At 39.4% G+C, this 27,712-nt stretch overlaps 2 protein-coding genes across 2 annotated transcripts in view; one reads left to right on the top strand and one right to left on the bottom strand.

Annotated features, from left to right (window-relative positions):
- Positions 1 to 840: 840 nt before the first annotated feature.
- LOC146570652 (uncharacterized) lies at positions 841 to 26,230 on the bottom strand. Its single transcript, XM_085279219.1, has 11 exons — positions 25,850 to 26,230; positions 25,081 to 25,158; positions 24,857 to 24,941; positions 24,535 to 24,570; positions 22,790 to 22,929; positions 22,329 to 22,452; positions 21,838 to 21,982; positions 20,773 to 20,883; positions 18,165 to 18,292; positions 10,462 to 10,549; positions 841 to 2,929 (listed from the first exon to the last, which is right to left on the bottom strand). Exons 1-11 carry the CDS (start codon positions 26,037 to 26,039, stop codon positions 2,768 to 2,770), a joined length of 1,287 nt encoding a protein of 428 aa, XP_085135345.1. The 5' UTR covers positions 26,040 to 26,230; the 3' UTR covers positions 841 to 2,767.
- Positions 26,231 to 27,416: 1,186 nt separating this feature from the next.
- LOC146570651 (5-hydroxytryptamine receptor 4) overlaps positions 27,417 to 27,712 on the top strand; it is a 73,633-nt gene continuing 73,337 nt past the window's right edge. Inside the window, exon 1 of the mRNA XM_085281211.1 lies at positions 27,417 to 27,519. The gene's annotated coding sequence lies outside the window, so the exon portion shown is untranslated. The remainder of the gene's footprint in view (positions 27,520 to 27,712) is intronic.

The raw sequence follows: 27,712 nt of genomic DNA, 5'->3' as shown, positions 1-27,712 counted from the left end.
TTATTATGTCCTGTTACATAAAATCTTGGGATTGAAAGAGGGTATACTTTCTTTGTTACCATGTACTCAGTTGCAAGATGTTTCAACAAACCTTTTTTTTTAAATATTAAATGGCCTTCGAGCCTTTTAGTTTCTCTGTGCCAGCTTTAGTGAAATATTTTTGCAGCACCATATTCAAAGTAAGAAAGAAAACTCTTAGTTTTGACATTGCTTATATTGCATTTCAATAAAATACTGAGTTTAAATGGTTTGCATATTTTCACATTCTCTTTAATTTCACACATCGGGTCAAATCTTATCATCTGACCATTTTATAATACATAACATGTCAGAGACAATGGAAACACTCTGTCTTTGGACAACAATAAGCCCTTAGTTTTAACTCTACAATCTGTGGATGTGATCTATCTGTTAGGACCTCCTTCACTCCAGTGTGCATGACAAACAGTGTACATTGTACTGCAAGATCCTTTCTACATAATGAACACTAGAGCTTTCACCTACTTCTGGATGAACTGAATGAACTTATCATTATCTAGCACATTCCTGAAAGTCACTCAATGCTGAATTCACAAAAACAGCTTAGAAGATCATTGTTTAAACTAGACCTAATTTTTAAATCACGTTTTAAAATATGATTATGTGGGCAACAAGACAGAGTGGTATGCAATAAAACTGCAGATATCTCAATAAGGCAAGTTAAAGGGTGCACAAAGGTTGAATGACGAGAGAATTTCACCAATTTATTTTTCAGGCTATGAACTTTTATTTCTGTACAGACGGAAACATCAAGAAAATGACAAGTCTCTCTAAGTATATTTTCTACCATAATGACGTAAATTTAAAATAAGCCAGTGAAAGAATCTTTAGACTAACTGAGCATACTCTGAAAAATAAACTGCTGGACTTAAACAGGGAGCATTTTACCCAGCGCACTTGAACACTTTAGTCTGCCAGTATCTCGACGGTGTTTTAAACTAGAAGCAGAAAGTGGACGGTTAAATGACGAGGAAAAAAAAGCTCCAATAAATAAAACAGAGCCATATGTCCTTATGCATAAGAGGATACACTCTAAGTCGCTTTTGCCTGTCATAAACTGCGAGTAGGAGCGTCAGCTAATGGACAAGTGCAGGCAGAAGAGTGAGTCATACCAGTCTGCTCACAAGAACCTCATTTTCTGCCAGATCCTGTGTGATGTATGTCTGCAAGTGTGCGCGTTAGAGAGAAACAGTGAAAAACACGGAGACGAGCAACATGCATGGCGGCAGCTTAGCCGAGTGCGTGCGAGAGAGAGAGAGAGGAGTGCAGCAAAGAGAACAGTAGGTTTGTTGAGCAGCTCCCACAGGACAAGAACATCTTTCCGAGACGTGCTTTTAGCTGATTATGCAGACAGCGCAGCTTACATTCCACATGTTAGACAGCTTAGGTGTTACTTCACTGACAAATCTTTATTGGAACAAAACAAAACAAAAAAACAGAAAAAAGAGTGCTCTTGCAGCACCTCCAACACTTCATAAATTACAGCATTAATAACTTGTTTTTAAATTGGGACATTTTAACTGTATGTGTTTTTAATACACTTCAAAATGCTTTTAAAAATACTGGCCTGTAAACAGTCTTTTCCCTGTCACCATTTTTTGCTTGACGACCTCTTAGAACCATCCTGTGGAAAATCACTGCACAGTAAAACCTAAAATCTTGAGGTCAGAAAAATAAATACTAATATTTACTAATATAATGCATAAAAATACTACAAGAATTACATTTTAAAGTTTTTTTCAGCCAATAAGATAACATTCAGATATTCAGAACATTGCATGAATCCTCTGTCAAACCTTACGATAACATAAAAACACTACTAAAGGCAAAATGCAAGTAACAACAAGGTATCTAAGTGATACAGCACAAGATGATGCATGTATACTTCAGCTGCACATTAATAAATATGACATTAAACTGATTCTTATAAATGTAGGAGGCACAGAATCGTTTCCATTTATGACTCAAATCATTCATGGTGCTTAAAATTCAGACACGTGCTCTGAATTGCCTTCTGGCGTCATTTACATGGAATTCAGATGGCGTGCCAAGTGAACGCTTTCAAAAATAACCAGGTTAGTGTGTGTATGTGTGCGCGTGTGAGACTTGCATACTAAAAGGAGGCAAGTCGGTATGACGAACTGTTGCTAAGCACTGTTGGTTGCTAGGTGGTGGTGGTGGGGGAGACAGGTTTGCAGTCAGTGATGGAATCTGAGGGTTTACCTCGATTTTCATCCGTGCACGTGTCCCCCCTGGATGGATTTTTATTTTTTGGAGCTTTTTCACATTCTGCTCTCATATATACAAACACATAAATGAGCACAAGGGAATTTTAAGCAAGAGGCAATGTTCATATAAAGATTTTCTCGTCAAAAATCTGGTCAATGTTTTTAAAAATGTTACATATTACTCATTAAAAAAGGCAGAACACAAACATCCGTTTGGCAGTTTCAGAGTCAACAACTGAAGAATGACTCATTTATCTCGTCTCCCATTGCAGTCATCAAGGAAAGCTGCAGAATATCTGGCAGAGGAACAGACAGAGGGAAAACCAGCACTCTCTCCGGCTTTCCCCGGGATGATTACTGTATTATATACAGCGGGGGAAAGCCTCACAGTTTGCTGGCTTCCCTCGGCGTGTCTTAAGATATTCTCCAGCGTTTTCTGCACAGGCATGTGTGACTTTTAGTAGAGTTTTTAGGTGCATCATGGAGCATACTGTGCATCCCTAGCTGGTGTCACTTCTGCCAGATAGGGTGTGATCCCGCTGGGTAAAGGTGACGGTGGGGGGGTTGGCAGGGCGAGACACGGGCAGCCATTTGTACTCGAGGTTCTGCACTGGAGGGTCCAAACACCAGCCAAAGTTGTTTAACAGGTACACGCACGCTTCCTGGCAGCGAAACACAAAAATACTGTTTTCTGGTTGTGCTTGCTCCATTTTACATAAACGAAACTTATGTAGAGTGAAGAGCTACATGGGTGTAAGTGACAATTTTCTATTTTAAAGCCGAGCGAAAACAAAATGTTAAAACTGAAGGCACTTGGCAGACCTAGAGCATCCACCAACGCTGAATAAGTCTCCAACTTGCAAAGCTACAGCCTCCACATCACTTCAAGCCTGTTTTTGTGTGTTCCTTTCCAGGTTTGAAAATAGCAATGCAACAACTTTTACCAGGCAAGCTGTAATGGAACATTTGGTCCTTTAGACCTGGAATCAACAATGCTTACATTCAGACACAAAATCGTACAGTTAGAAACACATTTTCCTTTGAGCAACACAGAAATTTGCATAATTTGAGGAGAAGACCTTTATTTCATTCCATATCATTTCTCTCAGTGTCACTCCTTTGTATTCCCTTCTCTTTCACTCATTCAATATATTGTTCTAGTCATCATTCTGTTTTATATATAACTATTATTCCATTCTATTACTCTATTTTAATATTTTCCAAATAACTCTATTCTATTTTGTTTAATTACTTTTTGTGCTATTTGTATTATTTTCTATTTTACTGTATTTCAATTTTCACTTCTGTTCAGTTCGTCTAGATTCTTTGCTTTCCCTCCAATACCCCATCATTCTATTGTATTATATTTGTTGTATTTATTCTATTCTATTTCATTACTTTCTATTTTATTATGTTTTTTCTACTGTGTTTCATAGCATTTCACATAATTCTATTCTCTTGTATTCAATTCTATTACTTTTTTCATGTAATTATATATATTCCTATTTTAATCTATTTTCTTCTATTCCACATAATTCTACATTCTATTCTATTATTGCCAGTCTATTATTCTATATTATCCTATATTATGAAGCATTACTTTCCATTCTCTATTCTATTTCATTTTCCCCATACATATACTATTCTATTCTATTTTATTCTAGTGAGAGCACTGAGAGCTCAGAACTGGTGATGTCATAGACAACACTCCTTACCGGCTTATCCTCAGCCATGGACCTGTCTAACCAACACATATTTCCCCTGCGTCTCTCCACTTTATGAATGAAGATTTTCCTTGTGAGGGGGAGGATGAATGAACGGGGAAGGATCAAGGGAGTAACGGAGAGGAGAGGAGAGGGAATGAAGGGAGAATTATGAGAGGGGGGTGGGTAGCGAGGACGACAGGGGGAAGGATGAAGTGAGGCGATGAGTCACATCTCTGACCTAGATCCCTGCAGTCTACTTTTTACTCTGGTCATGCCCTCATCCTTCTGTGTGTCTGTGTGTGTGTGTGTGTGTGTGTGTGTGTGTGTGTGTGTGTGTGTGTGTGTGTGTATGTCTGTGTGTGTGTGTGTGCAAATGGTCACCCTGCTGAAAGCCAAGCAGATGTACTTTAATCTGCCAGTCTGATCTTTTCTGTAATTAAGCACGGTAAGAGACGTAATCAAACACATGCATCATTAAAGCAAAGCAGATAGCTCTGTTATAAATTTATCATAATTAACTATTTAAAGACAGGATTAACAACTTAAAAACTGAGATAAGGGAAGATTCTGTTTGAGCAGCAAAATAAAAGCAGTAAAAATATAGTGTACATTTGTGTTGTGAAGCAGCATCAAACACTGTTTCAGTCCTCTCTAAACTAAGAGGCAACGCTGCTGATGGATGCCAGTCTGTATCATTTAATTTAGAATGTACTTAAAAATATCCAGTAAAGTCAAATAAAAGAAATTTTATTAAAACTGTACACATCAAAAGTAGAATAATTTTTATAAATGTAAATTAAATATATAAAAGTGTAAATAGTAAAACAGGAAGAGAACACCTGTGCGATCTATTCCGAGCTCTACATCTATACAGCTTTAATAAACTACATCATTTCTTAAGCATCTGCATTTAACACTTTTTCATTTTTTTAAGTATCAGAGAGGTGGTAATTCTACTTTGTGTATTCACTACTGTGGCCAAATATATCGATATCTCCAGAGACAGAGACAAATCATGACAATCGTAAATAATCCAAAACAAGCAACTGATTATCTATGATGAGTAATCCAATTTGAAACAATAACTGTCCTGCTGAAGAGGGACAATAGCCGAACGAGGAGAGACATTAAACTGCTTTGAACTACACCTGAGCTCCACTCAATCACACCCAACATTTTCAGTGACTCATAAGTGTGAGTGCAGGGTTGAGTCATCCCTCACTGTTGCATTTTAGATAGCGTGCATTAACACCCCCATGTATCTTTCTGTTTTTACTGTTAAATAATCTGAGAACAAAAACATATAAATGATGTCTTAGTGCAGTGGTTCCCAATCTTTTTTTGCTGGGCCCCCCTTTGTTTTACAAGAAAAATGTTTGCACATCCTCCAACCACACACACCCATATTTTGCTCCATTGCGGGTTTTTTTTCACACCTCAAACATTTAGTAAACAATTAAACAAATACAAGTAATCTGCAATAAATTACAGGTAGTAATAAAATAAACTACTAACTCTTTTAGGCTACGTCCGGACCTACACGGGTATTTTTGAAAATCACCGAAAATGGAGATTTTTTAAAACTCATTTTTTTGCTTTTACGTGTGGACGAGGAATACAGAGTTCGTCACGCAACATCAAAGGTATGTGCCTTTTTTCACGTCACGCTGTGCGCCCCGTTTACATGAGATGAATTGCAGAATGGCAGATAGAGACAAAATACTGTCAATCTTACTATCTTTAGGTTTTACACGCTTACATTTACACACGAAGTTACTGTCCCTCCATTTAGAAAGGCAGAGTCACGGTGTAATTATTTTACATGTAGTTTTTTTTTCTCATGTGTAATAATATTCAACGTTGCTATCAATGCATTTTTCAAAAAATGCCTCTCTGTGCAAAATGGGTTTAAAAATATAAACAACTTTAGGATACTGTTAGTCCATGATTTGAACAGCCCAGCGCTGCTCGAGACACAGGGAAAACCAATTCTGCAGGGAGACCTACCTCGGCACTTGTGCAGGTGAAACCAAAGGGAAGACCTGCTTCACCATATTTTCTAGTCTTTGGCTTAGAATGAAGTTGGTTTGGAAGCATATTCAGCGATGCTTCATCTCCTGCTTTGCGTTTCTGTGGGCGCCCTGTGCTAGCAATGTCTTTCAGTGAAGAAAACAGGACAGCTCTTGACCTTGGGAGACTGCTGCCCACTGGCTAACAATAAAATGCAAAATATGAGCCCTGTCACCCATCCAAAGATTTTTCTTTTTTTCAGAAATGTGCTTGCTCTTTTAGATGTTTACTGGCAAAGTCTATTATTTTTGTTTGTTGGTTGGTTATAGACTTTGACAATGATGCACCTGCCTCCTCAAGAGCAGCGGTCCAAACCCCCGGGCCATGGATCGGTACTGGGCCGTGAGAGCTGAGGCTCGGGTGTGAAATTTATGGTTTTCATGTTTTTTACCATTAACTCGGTTTCCCTGGATCTTTTCCTGTGTTGCAGTTGTGTGTCTTATTTTGAAAGAAATATTTACGTGTTACCATTGCGACCAGAAAGCATTAAGGGGCAGAGAGGAGGATGTTACTCTTAATGTTGTTGGCACATTTCAGGAGGACGCTGCTAATAAAGTTACACAATTACACAGTGAATTCGCATTTATTATTATAGTTACAAAATACCACCGTTTTTGTCTTGGTGATATCATTTTATTTTGTTGTATTTATCCGCGACACCTTAAAGGCTGGCCCATGAAAATATTGTCTGACATTAAACTGGTCCATGGCACAAAAAGGTTGGGGACCGCTGCCCAAGAGGGTTCCTCACTTGGTGAGGTGTTGTGAAGCAGTTTTTCTCAACCATGAAAATAATTCTGTGATCATCCACATCAGTTGTCTTCTGTGGTCTTTCACTGAAGCAGTTTTTCTTTTTTGGTTTTTAGCCACTCCTGAAATTTTTGCTATCACTTTGATACGTTTGCTTTTCATCCTTTACTTGCATTCGATATATTTTTAGATTTTATATTGCCAGTACCAGCAAAAAGCTACCAAATGCAAGTTAAACAACTCCAAGGCTTAAATGTCCATGAAAATGCCGATCAGTCAATTGCACAATAAGTTTTCAGCCTCTGAAAATGGGCGATTATATCTATAAAGAATTTCCCCTAGGGATCAATAAAGTATTCTGATTCTGATTCTATAAAAATCGCTGTAATTCCTAAACAGTTAATGCAATACTTACTTTAAACCCCTTGAAATAAAGCTGAAAGCCTGCACATCAATAACATCCTGATTATTTAATTAAAAATAAACTGAGTAGGTGAACTAGTTTAACTAATTAGTTTTAGTAGATTTTAGTCTAAGTAGATTTATTAGCCAACTACATTTTGTACAGATATAGTTAAATACTAATCACACATATATGCTCTGCTTTTCCTGGGTGTGTGGGAGATATTCCTGTGTGTCCTTCATTGCGGTAATGTTAGCATCTGAGTACCTCTTTTGAGGAGGTTTAGAAAAAACTGAAACACCGTTCTAACAGTGCTCTGAGAATCCAGACTGAGTTATTACAGTCACACTAATATATGACAGAGCAATACAAGAACAAAAACGCTCCTTTACTTCAAAGTCTTGTACACAAGCAAGCGTTGTTGTATTGTGAGCAAGGGGATTTTCTTTTCCTGAGGCATGCATGCATGCAGCTAGGCTTTTCATGGCCATCGAAACATTTAATTCATATTTATGAGTAATTTAACAGGACTCTTGTTTTGAAAAGAAACATTGTAATACATAAAAATTCATGGTGCTAACGTTATCAAATGACCTACTGGATAAAATCTGTAGCCATTTCAACCAAATCTTTGGCAAATATGCAGAAATAAGAAGCCTGCTTTCATCTACCACAGCCTAAAAACAAAGCTGGTCACAGATAAATCTGTAAATCAGTGACAACTGAAAGTCTGTAATATTTCCTGGAAATCCACTGGCTCACAGTATTTGTTGTTGACTTGGTGTCACCACTTTGACTTTCCAGTGTCAAGCTGACAACACATACGCACACGTTTATTTACGTGCCCTCCTCTTTCTAGAAGGAATGCCCCCACATGGGAAATTAAATCTCTTTGCTTCCTGTTGTCACACCTGTAACACACCTGTCTTGTTCTCATGGCTGCGTGTGTATATGCGTGTGCCCAGTATATAGGCAACGGCAGCTATGGTGAATATGCCTTTGGGATTGTGAGGTGGTTAAAAGGGGACAGTCAGTGCCCGGATCTTTCCCTCTGGTATATCTAATAAACACACAGCCAGCCAAGCATTTCGTCATTCCCATGAGCAGTGCTCTATTTACTGAATGGTTGGGGGATGGTTTCCTTCTCTGACTGGTTTTTCCACTGTGTGTGTGTGGGCATGTGTGTTGGGGGGGTTGCACAGCCACAATCAGTTGAGCCGCAGCTGTCATCCACAGCTGGCTCGCTGTGAGCGTTTTTCCCAGTGCACTTCAGAGAAAGGTAAAGTAGTTGACCTGTTCTGCTAATGAAGCTCTGCTAACTCTGTGTTAAACTGTAGGCTATAAAAGAAAGATGCGGCCACCAGGTCTAAAAAAACCCCAAAACAATGAAGCCAATACAGAAGTGCTGCAAACCTGGACTCTAATGTCTAATGGCCAGCCGGGGGTTGAGTTCTTTGATTACCCAAGGAAAGAGGCCAGTTACATATCAGTCAATTACCTTTCTGCTCACATGGCATGCAATCTCAGTGGACTCTTTATTGGTAACTCTGTGGGCTCAATCACTGGTTTCACGTCTTAATATATATGTCATGATGTCTATGTTGTAACTTGTGGTCCTTGCTAGTATAGGGTTGGACCGTAGCCACAGTTTCTTGTTCTTAGCAGACAAAGTTCAATGTGTTGTGTGTTCAATACACATTAGTTGGAGCAAGTAGGTATTTAAGCTACTGCTACCTTTCTATCATCTTGAAGCAGTCTGGCCGGACTCTAGTCTTTTTTGGACGGTTCTCTATAAAACCTAGAGATGGTTGTGTGTGAAAATCCCAGCAGATCAGCAGTTTCTGGATTACTCAGACCAGCCCATCTGACGCCAACAACCTTACCACATTCAAAGTCACTTAAATCACCTTTCTTCCCCATTCTGATGCTCTGTCTGATCTAAGGAAGGTCATATTGACCATGTCCATACATTAATGAGTGTTTGAACAGGTATACCAAAATAAGTGGCCCCATGGTGTGGAGGTTTACACATTCGCTTAGCAAGCAATTCTCCTTTTGAATTGCGTCAGAAAGGAGATCCAACATAAAACTTTGCCAACTTTGCATGTGGAGCAACTTGCTGTGGTGACCCCTTGTCATTAAGGAGCAGCTTATCAAAGTAGCTTGATAAACTGCTATGCACAAGGTAGCATTATCCTCTGTTTCTCTGTTCTGACTCACACGTTTCATCTACGTTATATTTCCTCTAACTTTGAACAATAACAGCATCTGTCAGTTTACTAGCTTAAGCTATTACTGTAACCGCTACAAATAGCAACCTCTTTACAAATGACAGATATGGTTAGTTTAGACCCCCCTCCCCCATTTACATACACAATTAATTACAGTTAAAATAATATCTAAACATACAACAATAACTGAACCCTTTAATCACACTTAACACAGATGCAGTAAACAGGTTCACGCTTAGCTGTTTTTGCATTAAAGGATTGACATGAGAAGCTCGAATCACATCTCAGTGCAGGAAAATTTAGTAAAGATGCTGTTATAGGTGCCGTATCTCTGTGGTTTGCATAACGTTTTAACGCATATGGCCTACATATTCCCCAAAAAACCCCAAACAAGACACTGAATTTTTGTTTGACTGCGGCAAACACAAATATCTTTTTAAGAGGATTATGAAGTTTCTATTTTTACATTTAATGATAACTCTTTAACTAATTTAACTAAACGTTTAAGACTTGTTTACACAACATCTAGAAATTATATTGCTGATGTTCAGCATCCGGAGTGTGAAAATCTAAATTAAGAACTTCTTGTCAATTCTTTTTTGAAAGATATTAGTTTTGTTAGTCAAATTATTGGGGACAACTACAGACAACCTAACTGGATGCCTCAGTCTCACATCAGTAATATTTCACTCAACTGAGACCTTACTTCACATCTGATCAGCTGCATCGCTTGCTTCGTCTCTAAAGAGGATAAATCCATTGCAAGTAAACTTTCCATCGACTTTTCAGCCGATTTCCCTCCACATGTAACCCAGAAGCCCAAAATATAAAATGCAGAGCTGAGGCTCAGAGACCACAAATCTTTCAACAAGCCATTAAATGCACCAGAGTCTCAGAGAGGAAGTAAAAAAAAACCCCCAAACCCCCCCAGAACCCACATAAAAAACCTTTTATGTTAAAGAAGTCACTTTTACAGTGATAATTAAAGAGTGTGTGTCGATGTATTCTTTGTCACGCTTGTGTGTGAAGGTCACCTTCAGAAAGACGTTGGTAAGTTTAGCTCCGATGCAGCTCCTGGGCCCGTTGCCAAAGGAACACAGGAAGTGCTCATGGCCTTTGTTCCTGCATATGCAAAACACAAGAGCTACAATTAAATTTTGCATAGGGTAGACAAATCAGAGATGCAAAAATCAATCAATAATCTATCTTGAACAGACTTCACAAACGTCAATCAAAAGGTATATCTTGAAAAAATGATTTTAAAAAAAGATGCACGTTATGCAAACTTATCCCAAATGGTATTTGAGGTTGTTTAAAAAAAATAGCTATTTAAAGTTGTGTTTCATCCATGAGAAATTCACAGCATGGCATATGACCATATTTAAATCTGATATAGACCAACCAGAGATGTATCTTGTAGATTTTTTTGTCAATACAAAGTATTTTTTAAGTTAGTTGTTCAAACTAAAACACCCTGACTGTTTTTTTCAGGTCATTGTTTCACTTTATGTTTCACTTTACTAATGACAACAAAAAGGGCACTAAGAGAAAGCAGGTCTCCCACCAAAGCCAATTCTCTCATCTCTCACTTTTAAAGACAATGAACTGCAGCTTCTCTGTGGGCTCTTCTTTTGCCCACACTCCACCTCTGCACCAAGTTTTATGGCTTTGTAGTTGTTTGTCTATCTGATAGAAATGCTGACAAATGGCACCAATCGCTTGCCTCCATCTCAGCTCTTGGCTGGGTGAAGAAAAAATGTGTACAAAGAATAAGGAGAGCATTGCTGCACGGTGATGCTCATCATCAAAAACTCTACAATGCATCATATAAAACACCCAGAATTCTCGATCAATCCAGCTGACCCCTCTCTCTTTGGCACAAAAGACAAATAAATTAGACCTCAAAGGAAACCAACCAAGAGTGCAGCTTAGAATGAAGTTCCACAAGACAAATGAACAAAAATCAGGGACCCAACTTTACTTCATCATGCCTGCTTTCTAATATTTCTTAAAAATATACTTAAGAAAGCAGGTCCTTTCCAACCATTACTCAATATCCATCTGATGCAGGCCGTGTCTTGCCTCTAATGGATCCTGTCTTCCTGAAACCTGAGCTCTGATTAAAAGCAAACAGGAAGCATTAGTGGTGCGTATAGTCTGGGTCCACTGTGTCAGATGGTTTGTGTGTGTGAGAAGTGTTATTATTAGTGTCCTCGCTAGCATCTGACTAATGGTTTAATGTACTATTAGGTACATCCTGAAACAGTAAGATGTGCGGCGTACACTATAGGAAGGGAAAGGAAGTCTTACCAAGCACTCCATCGTAATGCTATATCAAATATGTTGAGTGGATAGGAAGTGAATCAGAGCAGTATACTCTTGTGTGAAGTATAATTCATTTTTCTGCAATAAAGTATAATGAGAAAGCTCTGTGAGAGATCATGACTGAGGCCAAGAGGGCATCATCAGATTAATTATTAGATAAGGAAGACAGGGAAGAGGACGAACAAATAGCTGCAGATCACTTAAAAACTCTCATCATTTATTTTCATTTGCATCTTGTTGCATTTAAAGTTCAATGGCAAAAAAACCCCTACATCAAAGTTGCACTCACCAGTCACTTCATTAGGTACACCTGTTCAACTGCTTATTAACACAAATATTAACAGCATTAATGACCTGCTGAAGTTCTAAGTGAGAATCAGAATGAGGAAGAAAGGTGATTTAAGTGACTTAGAAGGTAGGATGGTCGTCGGCACCAGATGGGCTGGTCTGAGGATTTCAGAAACTCATGATCTACTGGGATTTTCCCACATAACCATCTCTAGGGTTTACAGAGAATGGACCAGAAATGAAAATATCCAATCCAAGAAGGCAGAGCAATGGTTCTCTGCCTTGTTGATGCCAGAGGTCAGAGGAGAATGGCCAGACTGGTTTGAGCTGACAGGGAGGCAACAGTAACCTTGCAACAGCAGAATAAGACCATGACAGATGCTACTTCTGTTGGCTAAAAACAGTAAATGTAGGCTACAGTTCACGCAAGCTCACCAAAACTGGACAACAGAAGACTGTAAACAGCAACAGTTCGGGCTGGTGGTGTGGGGAATATTTTTTTAGCACACTTTGCGCACCTTAGTACTAACTGAGCATTGTTTAATGTCCATCCCTTTATGACCAACACACCCATCTTCTGATGGCTGTTTCCAGCTTGATAACATGACAATGCAATTACTGTACTCAAATGGCTTCCAACACATCTCAATCCAATAGAGAACCTTTGGGATGTGGTGGAACGGGAGGGTCACATCATGGATGTGCAGCTGACAAATCTGCAGCAACTGTGTAAAACTATCATGTCAACATGGACCAAAATCTCTGAGGAATGTTTCCAGCACCTTGTTGCATCTACGCCATGAAGAATTAAAGCAGCTCTGAAAGCAAAAGTGGTCCAACACAGTACTAGCAAGGTGCATCTAAGAAAGTGAAGTGTGAGTTTATAGCCTAGCTCACGTGCCAAACTTGAGGCTTAGGAACACTAGTGCACAAACTAATGGGCAGCATCTTGAATTCTATGTGTCATTTATATGCAGTCTATTATTTTAAAACGTAAAGCCTATTATCAAAACTGTTATACTTAGTTCAACTAGACTATGACAAACTCCTGGCATTATCTTTATGAACTGGTGACTCTGGTTTGTGTCGTTTCTAAGAATTCATACAGTGGCTGATGTACGCAAACACAGACATTTCAGATAATTTCTACTTCAAATTTAAAAAAAGATGTCTCTCACTATTTTTGGAGACAAGAAGAAAAGTCCCTATTCTCGGATTTATGTGAAACTAGCAACACAGCCCACTGCAATAGCTAAGATTTTTATCTGTGCTTGGTAGCATTTCTGATTCACTTATCTAGGGCCAGAGTCTGTGTGGGCGTTGAGCTGATAGGATGTTAACTTGCCAGCTCCAATATTTGCCTCCAACAGGAAAAGCACACATACACAATATACGACGAGTATGAACGGGAACACACACGGTAGATAATACACCCAGCTACTGCCCAAAAAAATAAAAAATAAACAGATGAAACTGTGGTGATTGTAGGTGGGCTTGTTATGTAACAGGACTGCAGTCATTAAATTAAACAGCCAGGTGGCAAGAAAATGAGCTGGGCAACTATCAAGAGAGACAGGAAACCGGTCACCAGGAAGACTGGCAGATGGAAAACCAGAGACAGGAACAGTTGGGAGGAAAGGGAAACAAACACGGTGATAAATGAAAAATAAAGACAAGCAAAGACAGGCAGCAGAGGTTTGCACGGCAAGGATGAAAGATATATCAGCTTTGGTCGCACAGATCGCTTCTCAGGGTTCAATAAAATTTACTGACAGTAAGAAATATCAAAAAGGTGACCAGAATCATCCATACAAATATACACATCTTCTTAATGTGGATGACTCACACCTTTATTGAGGTATAGTCAAACTTCTAGCGCCTACACTCCACGTTTCATCTTTGTCTTTTGGTTTTTTTTGTGCAGTTTCTTATTAATGACTTTTCTAGAGTTTTCTTTTACATCAGACTATCTCAAGGAAAATCTCCTCTGACTCACTCCTTAACCCTGCACCATCTTACCTGATGCTCACACACGCAGACACAAAGCATGCCATCTATTCATTCATAGATTTCTCTTCTCAGCTGAGTGCTCTGTTCACACACTTCAGAGTATTTAAAATGGTGTCCATTTCCAGGCTAAAAGTATCTGCCTGTTAGGCAGACTGAACAGATTTTTGACTCTTTTTTTTTTTTTTTTGCGCTATAAGTATCTAGTTGGATCTACGTCTTAAGTTATTAAGCTGTTTTAGGATAATTTCTTTTTTGAGTTTGTGTACCATCTTCCATCTGTGTCTCCTTACTTCACAGATGGAAGACCCCCAGTTCGAGACCAGAAAGAAGCACAAACCCAGCCTCAGGGGGTAAGAAGCTAGTGTGCTCCCAGTGCTGGTTCCCAGCTCCGATAAATGGAAGGGCTGCATTAAGAGGGGCGTCTGGCATAAAATCTGTACCAAACCAAATATGTGGAATCGTCTGGTGTGACGACCCCTTGGGAAAAGGTAGAAAGTACCTTCTACTTTAATACCTGAGAGAGTTAATCTATGCTGTAAATGCAAACCCCTCTGAAATCCAATGCCGTAACCTGACTAAAGCTCGCACTGTGACTGTTGAATTCAGCACCATCAATTCCTCCTGAGCTTTTCCGGCTATTTCTTCTGCTTCCATTTTTCAAACCGATCGGAAGATAATGGATCAGCTCAAAGAGAGAAACTCCAAACTGCCAACTGTAACATTAGATTGCTTCATTTGGTGTGATGGTTTTATCTGGTTTAAAATAAAAGTCAACACGTAATTAGGTTAGTTTTAACAAGATAAGAGTGAAGAAGAGGTCTCTACACACACCTTCAAAAATGACAACTGATGGCAGTAGATTTCTCTGCTCAACAAAAAAGTAAATAAAGTAAATATATGCAGTATATATAAGAAATTCAACATTATTACTGTTTCATCGCAAAAAGGATGGGAGCTTCTCTGACTCATTCTTCTGTAACCCATCACACTCTTTCCCAGGGCATCATGGGAGAGAAAAAAGCTTCTCCCCCCACTCTACACACAGACACACACTCACAGAAATACACACAGGGGAATCCCTATTGGTGAAGATACTGACAGGTGACCAGTTTCCATGGCAGCAGCTTCCTTCCTACATACATACATTCATAGTTTTTTTTCTCCACTCTCTGTCACATGAGAGAGAGAGCATGAATGACAATAAACAGTTGAATGAAGGAAGTGAATGAACAGATGAATGGCTGACAGAGAATGAGCCAGCTTGGGTTTCATTTTACCAGAGCAGGTAACAGACAGAGAGTCTTTATGCATCTCCTTTTGTATTCAGAAGGCTTTTTTATTTTACTTTCCCAGCAGACAGTCTGAGCAAGTACATGTAAAAGCGATGCAGTCAGACTTGTGTGCTCAGGCGCTGTTATCTATCTGCATTGGTTGCTATAGTAAAGACGTGGGCGTATGTATATAAAGTACTAACCAGCACTCTTTTCTGCTTTGCGGTCATAAAACAAGTTGTAGAACAGACTATTGATTTAATCTTGCTGTCATCTATTTTAAGAGTGCATTTCTATCCAGTAAAACTGTGCATTTTAGTCTGACCGCAGCAAATGTGGCCTAAACCCCCTCAGCTATTCTTAAAGTTATCATTGAAACAGGAAGTTATTGTGTGGTACCTGCTGCAATTAGTAATCCATTATCTGTGCCTATGTTAATACAGTATAACTTTGTCATTTAGTCACGTCATCAACAGCTTCAGAACCTCTTCAGCTGTTCATACTTTCTGTATAAGCATAATACTGTGCTATAAAGACTGAACATGGTGCATTTCCAACAGGGTGAAGAACCCAACACAGAGATAGTTTTTACAAGGTGCTGAACTGAAAATATAATCGACAACACAGGTATTCACCCTGCCTGCGCAGCAAGCCATTTGGCCATTATATAATGAAGCTAAAGCATTTTGGGGATATGTAAATTGTGACTAGCATTATATTTGCCATATGTGCACCCATCAGGTATAACATTATGACCACCTGCCTAACCGTGTGTTGGTCCCACTCCCAAAAAAGCCCTGACCCATCAAAGCATGGACTCCACCAGACCCCTGAGAGTGTGCTTTGCTATCTGGCACCAAGATGTTAGCAACAGATCCTTTACAGTCCTGTAAGCTCCGAGGTGGGGCCTCTGTGGGTCAGATTTGTTTGTCCTGCACATCCACAGATGCTCGATTGGACTTAGCTGGCGTTTGGGGTGGCTGAAGCTCGAGAGGTAGAGCAGATCATCTACTATTTGGAAGTCCATTTAACTCAACTCATTTTACTCAAACTATTCCCGAATCATTTTTGCTTTGTGGCATGCCTCAAAGCAGGGTCCATTACTATAATTCTTTCTTTTCAGATTTTATCGAGTGCCTTATAAATCACTATACGTATAAATGCACACGGAAGAAAATGCTCTATTATTTATTCTTTTATCTTTTTCTTTGTGTTTTTTTAAACATCTTTTTGTGACGCATTTCCTCGATCCCTGATGTGTCACAGCACTAAAAGCTTCCTCCCACTTACTCTTTCTAATGCTGATTGTGTTTGACTGTGCAAATGTGGCGTGTTTATAAGTATGTATCAGTAAGGGAGTATAAACAGAACTGCCCGTTTGCTTCCTTCTTGTTTGATCTAAGAAATTTTCAGAATAACAAACAAAACAAAAAAAAATTCACCATTTTTTTTAATTTTACCATTTTTTCCATTGGTCCACAAAGTCCTGTCCGTTCTTGAAGCTATTTTGTCAGTTTACAATTTTTTACTCTTTGGCTGTGTGTCAGTCACATTTATTTAATGTGCAGGTCAATCCAGCAACATCAAGAAAACCTATGTTTGAAAAAAAAGCCCATGAAATTAACACCTCATTTGAGGCACAGCTCATATATTTTAAGTCTGTGGGAAAGCCTTGATTAATAATGTTTTTCCCTGAAAGACTGATACATTACCTTTTCAAGGCTGAAGTTCTAGGCATAATTGATTGCTTTTTCTAAAGACATTAATGACTAAATACTGCATGGTTTGCGACTTTCGGTGATGCTGGGAATGACTAGAAACCTTCGTTTTAACCCTCGTGCTTTTTCATGTTCTTGTACAATACTCTTCATTGGTGCTAGGATACCAGAGACACTTTGGTCTATATCTGTAAAGAGCTGTTAACTCGATAATAGTGTTGTCAAAAAAGAAAGGAAAAGATACTAACTGGTCCTCAAAATTACTGTTGGATTATATACTCGTTTGCAACAGTACTGTTACCATTAGTGCTCTCCTCGTGCCCTCCAGTTGACACACAACTTCACACTGCACTGCTGTACTTTCACACTCTATGAGGAATTTTGAGAGGTCAGTAGCGCTCCTGTTTCATCAGCACTGAAGTATTAAACCGTTATCATAAATGTTTACCTGGCTGGCGCGTACATTAACATTTGCTGTTTAACTATTAGCAATTGACCATTTACTACTTAGTTAGCAGTTACAACTAAATAAAAAAACGATAACATTAATGTTGGAGTAAGTAGCAAAACATTATCTAATTTCCCTGACTGTAGTTTTAAAAGACAGCATAAGTTTTACAGTATAACATAATTATTTGGGTTTGAAAAGAGTTATTTTTCTCTTAAAGGCAGTCAGCAGATTGAATGTGAGAAAAGTTCATCAGCAACTACACAGAAACAATAGCAGTCTACTTTAACTGCTCTGTTTCATCAGCAACAAAAATATGGTACCAAGTCACCAGAAGCGCGGCACTACCTCACTGCCCCTCGTCCTTTTGTGTTTATGTGTTGGGTTTTTTTCACTACCATTTTACAATCTTTAAACATTTGTCATATCTACACTTTGCATTAGTGATGCAATTTTTTGCACCATATCAGGCAACTTAAAAAAATCGTGTTGTCATTGATGTTATTGTTTGCATTGTTCTAATTTCTGTTTTGTAATGACTCTATTTTCCCCCATAGTATTGACAATGGTATCAAGTATTTCCAAGGTGTCGACATCGAGTTTGAAATTCTACTACCACGATGACACTCCTTGACAACTAGAAAATAAAATAAAAGAATGAGAGAAAAGATCCTCACCTTCCGCTCCATCTCTCTGGCAGGAAGGCATCAGGCTCCTGAAACACCTCTGGGTCGCGATGGACGGCATGGCTGATATAAATCACACCAAAATCTTTAGGAACATGAAACCCCATGAGCGTGGAGTCCTACACAAACATACAGAGAGACATATTCACATTATTTTCATATTATTAAATATCATGTGGGTAACAAACTTGGCTTTGAAATGCTTTCCTGGTCTTTTACTGAACGCTTGTGTTACTTTACACTGCATTTTACATGTGTACATGCAGTGAAAATGGCACAATTGTAAGAAAGAAACTTTTGACTCTTTCCCCCATAAAGACAACATTTGGCAAAAAGGGGAAAGGGTTAAAAACCCTTTTAAACCACAGTGAATAGGCCCCACTTTTAATTCTGAATAAAAACTCAATTTTAAATAAAATATCCCGGGCCCAGTTTTCCATTAAGCCCTGGTGAAAAGAGCCACCTTGGGGCAAAAAGACCAATTGTTGCCCTTTTAAATCACCTTTTTCACTACATCCATTAGCAGCCGCACTAATGGACTGCCGGAGAACATGATCACTGTTTCTCTTTCCTGTGCACACTCATTTTTCTCTCTGCCTCTCTCTGGTGGAGTGGAAAATCTCTTTCATTCTCCCTCTTCTCATTGAGAAATGCCTCAGCACTTGGTTTCATTCTTTCTCCCTCCTCCCCTTTCTCTCATTCACTCTTGCACACAGGTTGTAAAACACCACTGCATATCTTAGTTCCACCTGATGGGAGGATCCACTTTTTTCCACCTGATTGTGAATACTAATGACCACTCATTCTCCTACACACTTCCCTGCACACATAAACATCTCATCAGTCCTTTCAGAGCAGGCGCAGCACTTGCCTCTTGCATTTTCTGGCAGGGCATCAGCTATGGCACTGGCAATATGTCATTATTAACAGCCAGTTGTCTTCAAAGTACTGCTTTTCAAACTTTAGCTGGAGTATCTTTAAGTATACAAATATTCTCACAGCTGCTCGAGTCACTGTAGATATTCTAGCGCCCAGTCCTGTAAGTCTTGCTCGTGCATTTGTGTTTATCTTATTTATATCTCTGTATAAACCACTGACGCTGGCAAGAATGGTGCACTGGTATGTTTCACAGGAGTGACAAAACTTTCCACTCCGCTTCAGAGCATCACCAGTTCACTTTACCCTCACTCGAAAACACTGGCACCACCGTCCCCTCCCACACTCGCTTCCTTCCGGAGGGGAAGCGGAGGAAATCGATCACAGAGAGAGATCAATGTCTCTGATTGGACTGTTGCATAAGCCTGTTTGCTGAAGTCACAGGGTTCAAAGACTGCCACGGAGGGAAGAGGCGGACACACTGTTGAATTCCTCATCCTTGGGGTAAAAGCAGTCAGTAGGCGGTAAGTCGAGACGACGTGGGCTTTGACTATCAGGCAGATGTCTGATCAGTGTACAGATTACATTTTACTAGACTTTTCTCAGCAAACACGCCTACAAAATATCAGTTTACATAATCACATGAGAACCAACGGACCATGCACAGCAAACAGGGTGAAAGGAAAAATAATAATACAATTAAACAAACTTTAAGATATTATAATAACTGACACGTGGAGTGGTTTACCTGTGGTAAACCTCACAGCTGGGCGAACCTTCACAGCTGTAGTTGTAAAAGCACACAAATAAAGGTTTCAAGAGGACTTTCACTAACACTGACTGCTACTGTGAGAGAACAGAAGAAGTCTCGAAACGACTGTAAAGTTGAATTACCGCATTTGAAGATATACAATATTTATTTACTAAGTCCTTCTGCAGGACAGCATACACAGACAACGCTCTTAGAAAAGTCTTTCATCTACAGTCAGCTGTCGCCATCTAGAGGAAGGCAGAGCAAGACAAAACAACTAATGCTTACTACAAGTACTACTACAACTACTTCTACCTCAGGATTAAAATTATAAACACAAATACAAACCATAAAATATCTGAAAACACAGGTTTGCTGGGAGGTATTTCAATAGCAACCTGTTCACGTGCTGCTAGATTTATTTCCTTTGAATTCAGCAAGTTTTTATTGAAGTGCAAATTGTGCTGACCGGTGATGTCTGAGCAGGCTTTGGTTTCATGCAGGTGAAGAGTTCATGTGGACCAAAAACAGGAAAAGGATTTGCCAAAATGCAATCCACTGAAACTACTGGTCATCTGACAATGACTAGGCTTTTTAAAAATGCAACAATCCGCAACAGTAAACAATCTGTCCCAAAGATTAGTCATTACCCTAAAGGCTAAGTCACCAGACTAACCAATAAGTTCCCAATTTAAGTCATTACTGCTGCAGGGTTGTATTTTTTCAGTTGTTAAATATTCTCATGATGATGTTCACTTCCGCACTCATAAACTTTGGACCTCTGAATAGAACTAAATAGATTCTGCAAAAAGTTTTCTAACTGACCAGATGAGTGGTGGAAAAATCAGACGTGTTTGACATGGATACGAAATTAAAATCTTCATTCTCTTTCACTTTTAAGACATTACTCACGGTATAATTGTGCTAGACGAGGAGCACTGGCTCATTCACTGAAATTTACATAAAAACTACCTGATCAGCTATTCTGCGTCCACCAATGAAAGGAGGCCATAGCCTCTGCACCTCCAGCAGCACCCGGCACAGGTAATCAGGGTCTTCTGCTGCTTGACGACGGGCTTTCTCCTGAACATGGAGACAGAGACAACGAGCTGTATGTCAGAGCACAAAGATTTTTACTGAAAACTGAAACATTTTACATATAGAGCCTACATGAATCTCAAGTCCTGCTGATGCTGACGTTTGAGTTATACTGGTAAGGCTCAAAATTAGAGGCGTGGGAAGACAGCTTTGATTGCTTTAGTTTTTTGTGTCTTTAAAAAAAAAAAAAGTAATCAGGTAATGGCATGGTGGATGTCCATCGTTTATTTTCTTTAAGTTTCCTTGAAGACGTTTCACCTCTCATCCGCGAAGCTTCTTCAGCTCTTCAGAATTGAAGAAGCTTCTCGGATGAGAGGTGAAACCTCTTCAAGGACTCTTAAAGAAGTCCAAACATTTTCTTTCCAAGCTCCTTAGACCACTGCATGTTGATGTGTACAAATGGCTAGCAAACATCGCAGCTAGCTGGCTAACCGTAGCTTCAGGTTTGTTTTTTTGTCCTGTGTAAACTGCATTTTTGAGTATGTTGAGCATTTTTGAGTCCTTCTTGACAGTATGATTGGTGGACTCCATTTCTACCTTAACACTGGCTTGTTTTGATCACTGTTAGTATTTTATGAGGCACTAAGACAATCAGCTTAACGGGGATTTTATACTTCAGTGTTAAATCTACGCCGTAGGAACACTGTAACCAGAAACCCTTCTGAAACACTACACTGTAACGTACTGTAATGCTATGCCTGACCTGACACACACCTCCCTGGAAAAGTAGCTAAATGTTGAGTCAATGCTATCTACAGCTTTTGTGACTGGCCTGTTTACTACCGTGGATTCCTCCTGCGCATTCATGGCTGCTTTTCCTGCAGTTGTTGAATAAACGTGAAAGAACAATAATCACTGCCTTTACAAAAAGATATAACAAGTTGGGTAACACTAATGTTCCCTCTTTTTATTGTAAACTCTTCTCCTGTATTTGTGTACCTGTCCATTCCCACCGAGTGCCAATGTGAAGGAGGTGAGCAGTGATGCCAGGGCTTTCGGGATCAGCGCTGAAATGAACAACAGGAGGTGCTGGGCTGCAGAACTTGAGTCAGGCAGCGGCAAAGAACCGAGAGAGCCAACAAAACTGGAGAGGGCCGCAGAGACAGAAAAGAAAGAGAAAGGATCCTTAATCAAGGGCCACTTATACAAATCAGAGCATCAGTATAGACCCAAGGCCTCCACTAGAGTCTGATTTATGTTTGAAAGGAGAGATTTATACATCATTTAACTTCAGTCAAGTCAAGTTTATTTGCGTAGCATTATTCAGACACAAGAGGAACAGAAAGTGGAATACAAAACATATAAAACATATCTGTCTTGATATAAAACGTGCACAAACAATCCGGATAGAAATGTAACTATTTAATTGAGAAAAACTTGTTTTTGTGAAAGCAGCAGTGGCAGATGAACTGAGGTGTGTGCAGTCTCACCCCTCTTTGTCATTCTCCAGTTTATCTTTGATGATGTCCATCAGTTTGTTCCTGGCATCGAGGGCAATGGAGAAACCCGACGACCACATAGGAACCTTCACATTTACTGGAGCAGAGATCAGGCCTGCAGGGTGAGGGGGAGGAGGGCAGAAGGCGCAGAACAAAAGAGTCAGAAACACACAGATGAATGTGTGCGGTCCCAGAATGAAAGAGGAAGTTGGAGATGTTGCAATAGTCTATTGCACAAAACTTGAAGTTGCCAAAAAAAGACAAAAGAAAAAATTGTCATGTTTTAACATTACCAGAGGTGTTAAGATTGATCACTTCTTAGTGTTATATTTAAATAAAAATACGTTGCAGAAAGAACATCAATGCAAAAGGCTGCAAAAAAATTAAAATAAAAAATTAGCACGAGGGTTTTTTTGTGTGTGTGTGTGTATGATTTATCTGTATGGCCCTACCGTGCCAGTGCTGGGTGCACAGCTGACTGATTTCCTGGAAAAGTTCAGGTTGCTTCTCAGCTCGTACGTTCAGAAAAAGGCCCAACACCAGCTCTGTCCCCAGAGACTTAAAAGCAGTGTATACACTCTCTGGCTGACCACTACACAGACACACACAAGTATACAATCGGAGACACATTGATGAGTTTATTCAATTAAATTATTCAATTCAACTTATTTATACAGCACCAAAACACGATAACAGTTTCCTCAAGGTGCCTCTATATTGTAAGGTGGACCCTACAGTAATACAACAGAGAACTGAACGATCAGATGAGCCCTTATGAGCAAGGACCTTGGTGTCAGTGGGAAGGAAAAACTCCCATTTAACAGGAAGAAACCTCCAGCAGAACCAGGCTCAGGGAGAGACTGTAATTTAAGCAAGTGACTTCAAGAAATACTGATAGAAACACACCATAAAGCTGTATATGTATGTATGAAAATATGAATATTATAAACATTGGACGTTTATATTTTAGTGTCCTAACAACTACATTTAAAAAGCTTCTGTACTTTTTTCACATGGTGATATTCATCTTCACAGCTTTGGTTTCAAAGTTAGGTTGGGTGTGTTTGGACAAAATATTGTCATTGTGGTTGTGTGAATTACATCTGCGGTGGGTGGTGTACACTGTATCTGTACATCAGCACAGTGTGTTTGTAGTGAAACAATCAGGATGTGACTGAAGTGCAGACCTTCAGCTTTACTTCAAGGGGTTCAAGGCGGTTACTTGTTTAGTTATTGCAGACATTGTTACACACAGTCTCCCATTTTCAGAGGCTAAAATAATCGGATACACTAACACATTTTTTATTCCAAGGATTCTTCTTCCTTTCTTTGTCTTTCAGTGACTTGGCCTTGATAAACTCTTGAGTTGCTTTTGCAGTTGGCTTTGAGTAATTATCCATTTGTACTGTAAAGCGCTGTCTGATCAGTTCTGCATCATTGCTCTGTGCCCTTCATAATTCATCCTGCTCCTTCTATAAACGTCATCAACAAACACGCGTGACCTGGTTACACTGGCAGCCATTCACGCCCGTGCCACAACATCATCTCCACCATGTTGACGGTGATGTCTCCTTCAGATCAGGAGATGTTTCTCTCCTTCTCTATAATTTCCTCTTCCCTTCAAGTTAATCTGGATTTCATCTGTCCAAAGACTTTTTCCCCTAGAACTGTACAGGCTCTTTTAGTTTTCTGGCAAACTCTACTTTGATCTTCTTGTTCCTGAGTGTAACCAGTGGTTTGCACCTTATGGTGAACCCTCTGTATTTATATTCATGATGGCATCCACCGATTGCACACATTAGACTGATACACCTATCTTCTACAGATTTCTTATTTCTTAAGTGATTTTTTTTCTTAAACAAGGTAAGAATCTGTGATGCTACACCTGAGTTCTTTTTTAAGATCTCTTAGTGCAGCTGAGCTGTGTGATCCTTTTGATCACACAGCTCATGAAACTGCTTGTCAGTAATTTGTCTGATTAATTTTGAGCCTCTGAAATAAAGGACTACATACACAGTAAAAATACTTATGGACCTAACTTTACTCTTGCTTATCAAAGAGTATCACTTTTTACTTATTCGGACTGTGAAACAATACTTGTTGTAAATCTCATTGTATTCTTTGAGCTACATTAATACATATAAATATATCCGTGAAAAAGGTAAATATGTGTGGATATAACTGGTGTAAGTGTTACCTGACAGAGAGGTCCTTCAGACAGCGCTCACATACACTACACAGACACAAACAGACAAGCACAGACATATTTTAGTCTTAAGTAAAAGTACAACTGTTTTTTTGGAAAGAACTGTTGTTTCTCAAACAAACAGGGACTCAGCTCTTGCAAGAGAAACCTTTGACATGGATGGACACATTTCAACTGCTGCAGCAGTGAAAGGTTTGCAGTTGCGTCACATATATCTATGCAATTATTTCTGCCGCCACAACCCAAACTTCAGTCAGAGGCATCCCCCAGCTATCAAATACATGAATTACTGTTGTAACAATATTATGATTACCTTGCGATATAATCACTCCACGATCCCAAACAGCTTCCTGTAAAGAGGCTGGTAAGTGACAGGCGGAGAAGGCATGCCTCCTCACCTAAAATATACCAATGCAAGTCACTGTTTGCAAAGTTTTTTGCTTGTATTTAAAGCATGTGGAGTAGGGAAGGGAAAATTGATACTCAAATTGAATATACTTTAAGTGTGGGCCATCTTGTATGTGTGTGAGTGTTTACCATTAGTAGTAACAATGGTGTCACCATACATGTTTGTCATCAAGTCAGTTGGATCCTTAAGAAACAAACTGGACTTCTCTGAAACACATCACATAACATCTCTGCATACTCTTCAATCAAACGTCCACGTCACACTTTGCTTCATTTGTACTAAACACAACATGCATGGAAAATCTCTGCTTTTTCTCATGAGTGCTTCTGTGATCTCATTCCTATTTTACAGCATAACAAAAATATCATCACATCACGATGCATAAGTTGAATAAATCATGCCATGGGATATTTAAACTGTTTAAATGTGAGAGGCAGAAACGACTAAATTAAGGTTGGAGATATTTGTATTTAGGGGACTAAATTTGTTTACACAAATTCCTACCGCTAGCATGTGCTTTAAAATTTAAACGATAAAACTTTAATGTCCAGTAAGTCATGTATTAAAAAAAATCTAAATCACAAATAAATACAGTGTGTTAACATTAACGCTTTAAAAAAATCTATTTTCTCTCTCTCTCTCGGTATATTTTGGTCACTGAATAGGCCCTATCCTCATTTTAAGTGTGCAATATAATATGAGTAATTTATTAAAGTGCAAGTATTTAAATCATTTGTAAAAGTAAAAACAATTAAACTTCTATAATAATAATATTTTCCCCCAATACTATCCCGAGTCTCTCCCATGGACTACTCGAGGAAATTTTTTCCATATATCCCTTTGACTGTGGAAGCAAAGTTTAACTATGTGTCGTAAAAGAGAAAGTGTTCACTATACCACACAGCAGCTCTCTCATCCCTTGCACGGAGCAGATAAAGGCTGTCGGTCTGTTCATTAGGCGGCAGAGAAACATTCTGCTCCGGTGTTTTTCGATCCTCTGCTGGCAGAAGCTCACCGGGTCCCGGTAGAACTCCAGGGACTTGTCCCCGAGCAGCGATACACCTGCATTTCCTGGTAGTTTAGTCATTCAGAATCTGAGTGCAACGACGTTTATCTTCTGTTTGGCTTGTAAATGGCACTGTCAGAACACCAGGAACTCTCAACTTTTTAAAACCAGGTCCAGGTCCGAACTAATTCCTTATTTATCTGTGACTATCCACACGAGCGACCTTGCGAACTCTTGCCAGCTTAATGTTGTTTCTGTTTTCTCTGAGGTACCGTAAAGTGCCCACCTGCACCAGAGAGTGATGCGTTGAGGTGTTGCCCGTAATTTAGATTGACGTTGTAAAGACGGATTAGTCCAGGGATGTCAAACTCGTTTTACATCAGGGGCAGTCACCAAGTTCAGCTAACTGGTCAACATTCAATTTGGATCAGGTGTAGTGAAGAGGGAGGGTCACAGGGAGAACCTCTGTGTTCACATTTTGAGAGTGTGGAGTAGTGGGATATATAAGCAGGCAAACCACTGACTAACATGGGCACAAGAACTTTTTATGGGATGAAAAAATGTAATGGGACAGTTAGGGTCATTCAAGTTCATTCAGTGAACTTGATGAGAGAAACGGTGAGCAATATCCACAGTAAGGAGACCAGGGATCAGTTAATGGTTGTGTGTGTGTCGTTAAGCAATAGTGTGTATGTAAATGATGACATGTGTGCAAGTTTGTGTGTGTGAGAGAGGGTAAAGGGAAATGTAAGGTACCAGGATGCAATGATGCACCAAAAATCAACTGACAAAAATGTGATATATAACCCTAACCCAGACACAACACAGAATCACTTTTTTCATTTGAATCTGAAAAACTTTAGGTAAAAGTCAGTGCTGAGGTGTTTGATTAAATATTTTCATCAAACACCTCAGCACTGAGCTGCACAAGACTGTAAACTTTACTGCATTTTGTCATCCACTTTGAAAAACATATATCCAAGTATGTTTCGTATATTTGCTGCACTACTGTTTTTTTTCCCACGTCTGATTTTGTTTTGATTAAATATTCTCGTTCTTGCCCCCCTCCCCGCCCCGTGCCACCCGGTCAAAAAAGAAAAATCTTAGAAACGCCCCTTCCCGTCGGGTGTGAAAACAGGTTAACCTTCTTTCGTCACATCAGCTGCGTAAAAAGCCTGACTTTAGAAGCATTCATGTCCTACAGTGAAGGCTTTTGACCACTGCAAATGTGAAGTATCTTCTAATTATGTGGGATAGAGAGGTAAAATATGATGTCCACTCTCACATAAAGTGGGCCAGTTGGTCACCCGCAGCTGTACTATAGCATGCAGTTCCCCCCTTTGCCACGCGATGGCGGCAACGATCACCCCGCCTCTCTCTCTCTCTCTCTCTCTCTCTCTCTCTTGGTGGGACGGTCACTCCTCTGCAGCCCGTGCGTATCAGACTCGCCGGGCTCGCGGCAGCTTTCACACTTCTGTCATGTCAGTAGGAATATAAGGGGAATACACGCGCAGGGGGGAATATTTGACTGTGCGCAAGGGAGGCGTGGAGCCCGACACAGGTAAGAGCCTTACATGAACATTTTTTAAAAGTTTGGCAAAGAGAAACAGGGATACCGTGTGCTCACTGCAACTTCACACACACCTACTATCGAGAGCAAGCAAACACGACGAAATCAATAATAATAACAAAGAGAACAACGCAAATGTAAACTTTTTTTTTCTTATTTTGATGTTCTTTTTTTTGAGTTTCTT

Source organism: Mchenga conophoros, linkage group LG7 (assembly GCF_057382185.1).
Source record: "Mchenga conophoros isolate Kocher_MC1m ecotype Shallow Benthic linkage group LG7, M_conophoros_male_GT1.1, whole genome shotgun sequence".
In the NCBI taxonomy this organism is placed as follows: domain Eukaryota; kingdom Metazoa; phylum Chordata; class Actinopteri; order Cichliformes; family Cichlidae; genus Mchenga; species Mchenga conophoros.
The sequence above is the reverse complement of the archived record's forward strand: the minus strand, read 5'-3'. Positions and strand labels throughout refer to the sequence as shown.

Bases quoted from the DNA above. Each gene is read 5' to 3' on its own strand.
- LOC146570652 (XM_085279219.1), bottom strand. From the start codon at position 26,039: ATGACTAAACTACCAGGAAATGCAGGTGTATCGCTGCTCGGGGACAAG. The intron at 24,942-25,080 runs GTAAACACTCAC...GGTATATTTTAG, and splicing joins CACCATTGTTACTACTAATG to GTGAGGAGGCATGCCTTCTC. The intron at 2,930-10,461 runs GTGACCTTCACA...TTTCGCTGCCAG, and splicing joins TTACCAACGTCTTTCTGAAG to GAAGCGTGCGTGTACCTGTT.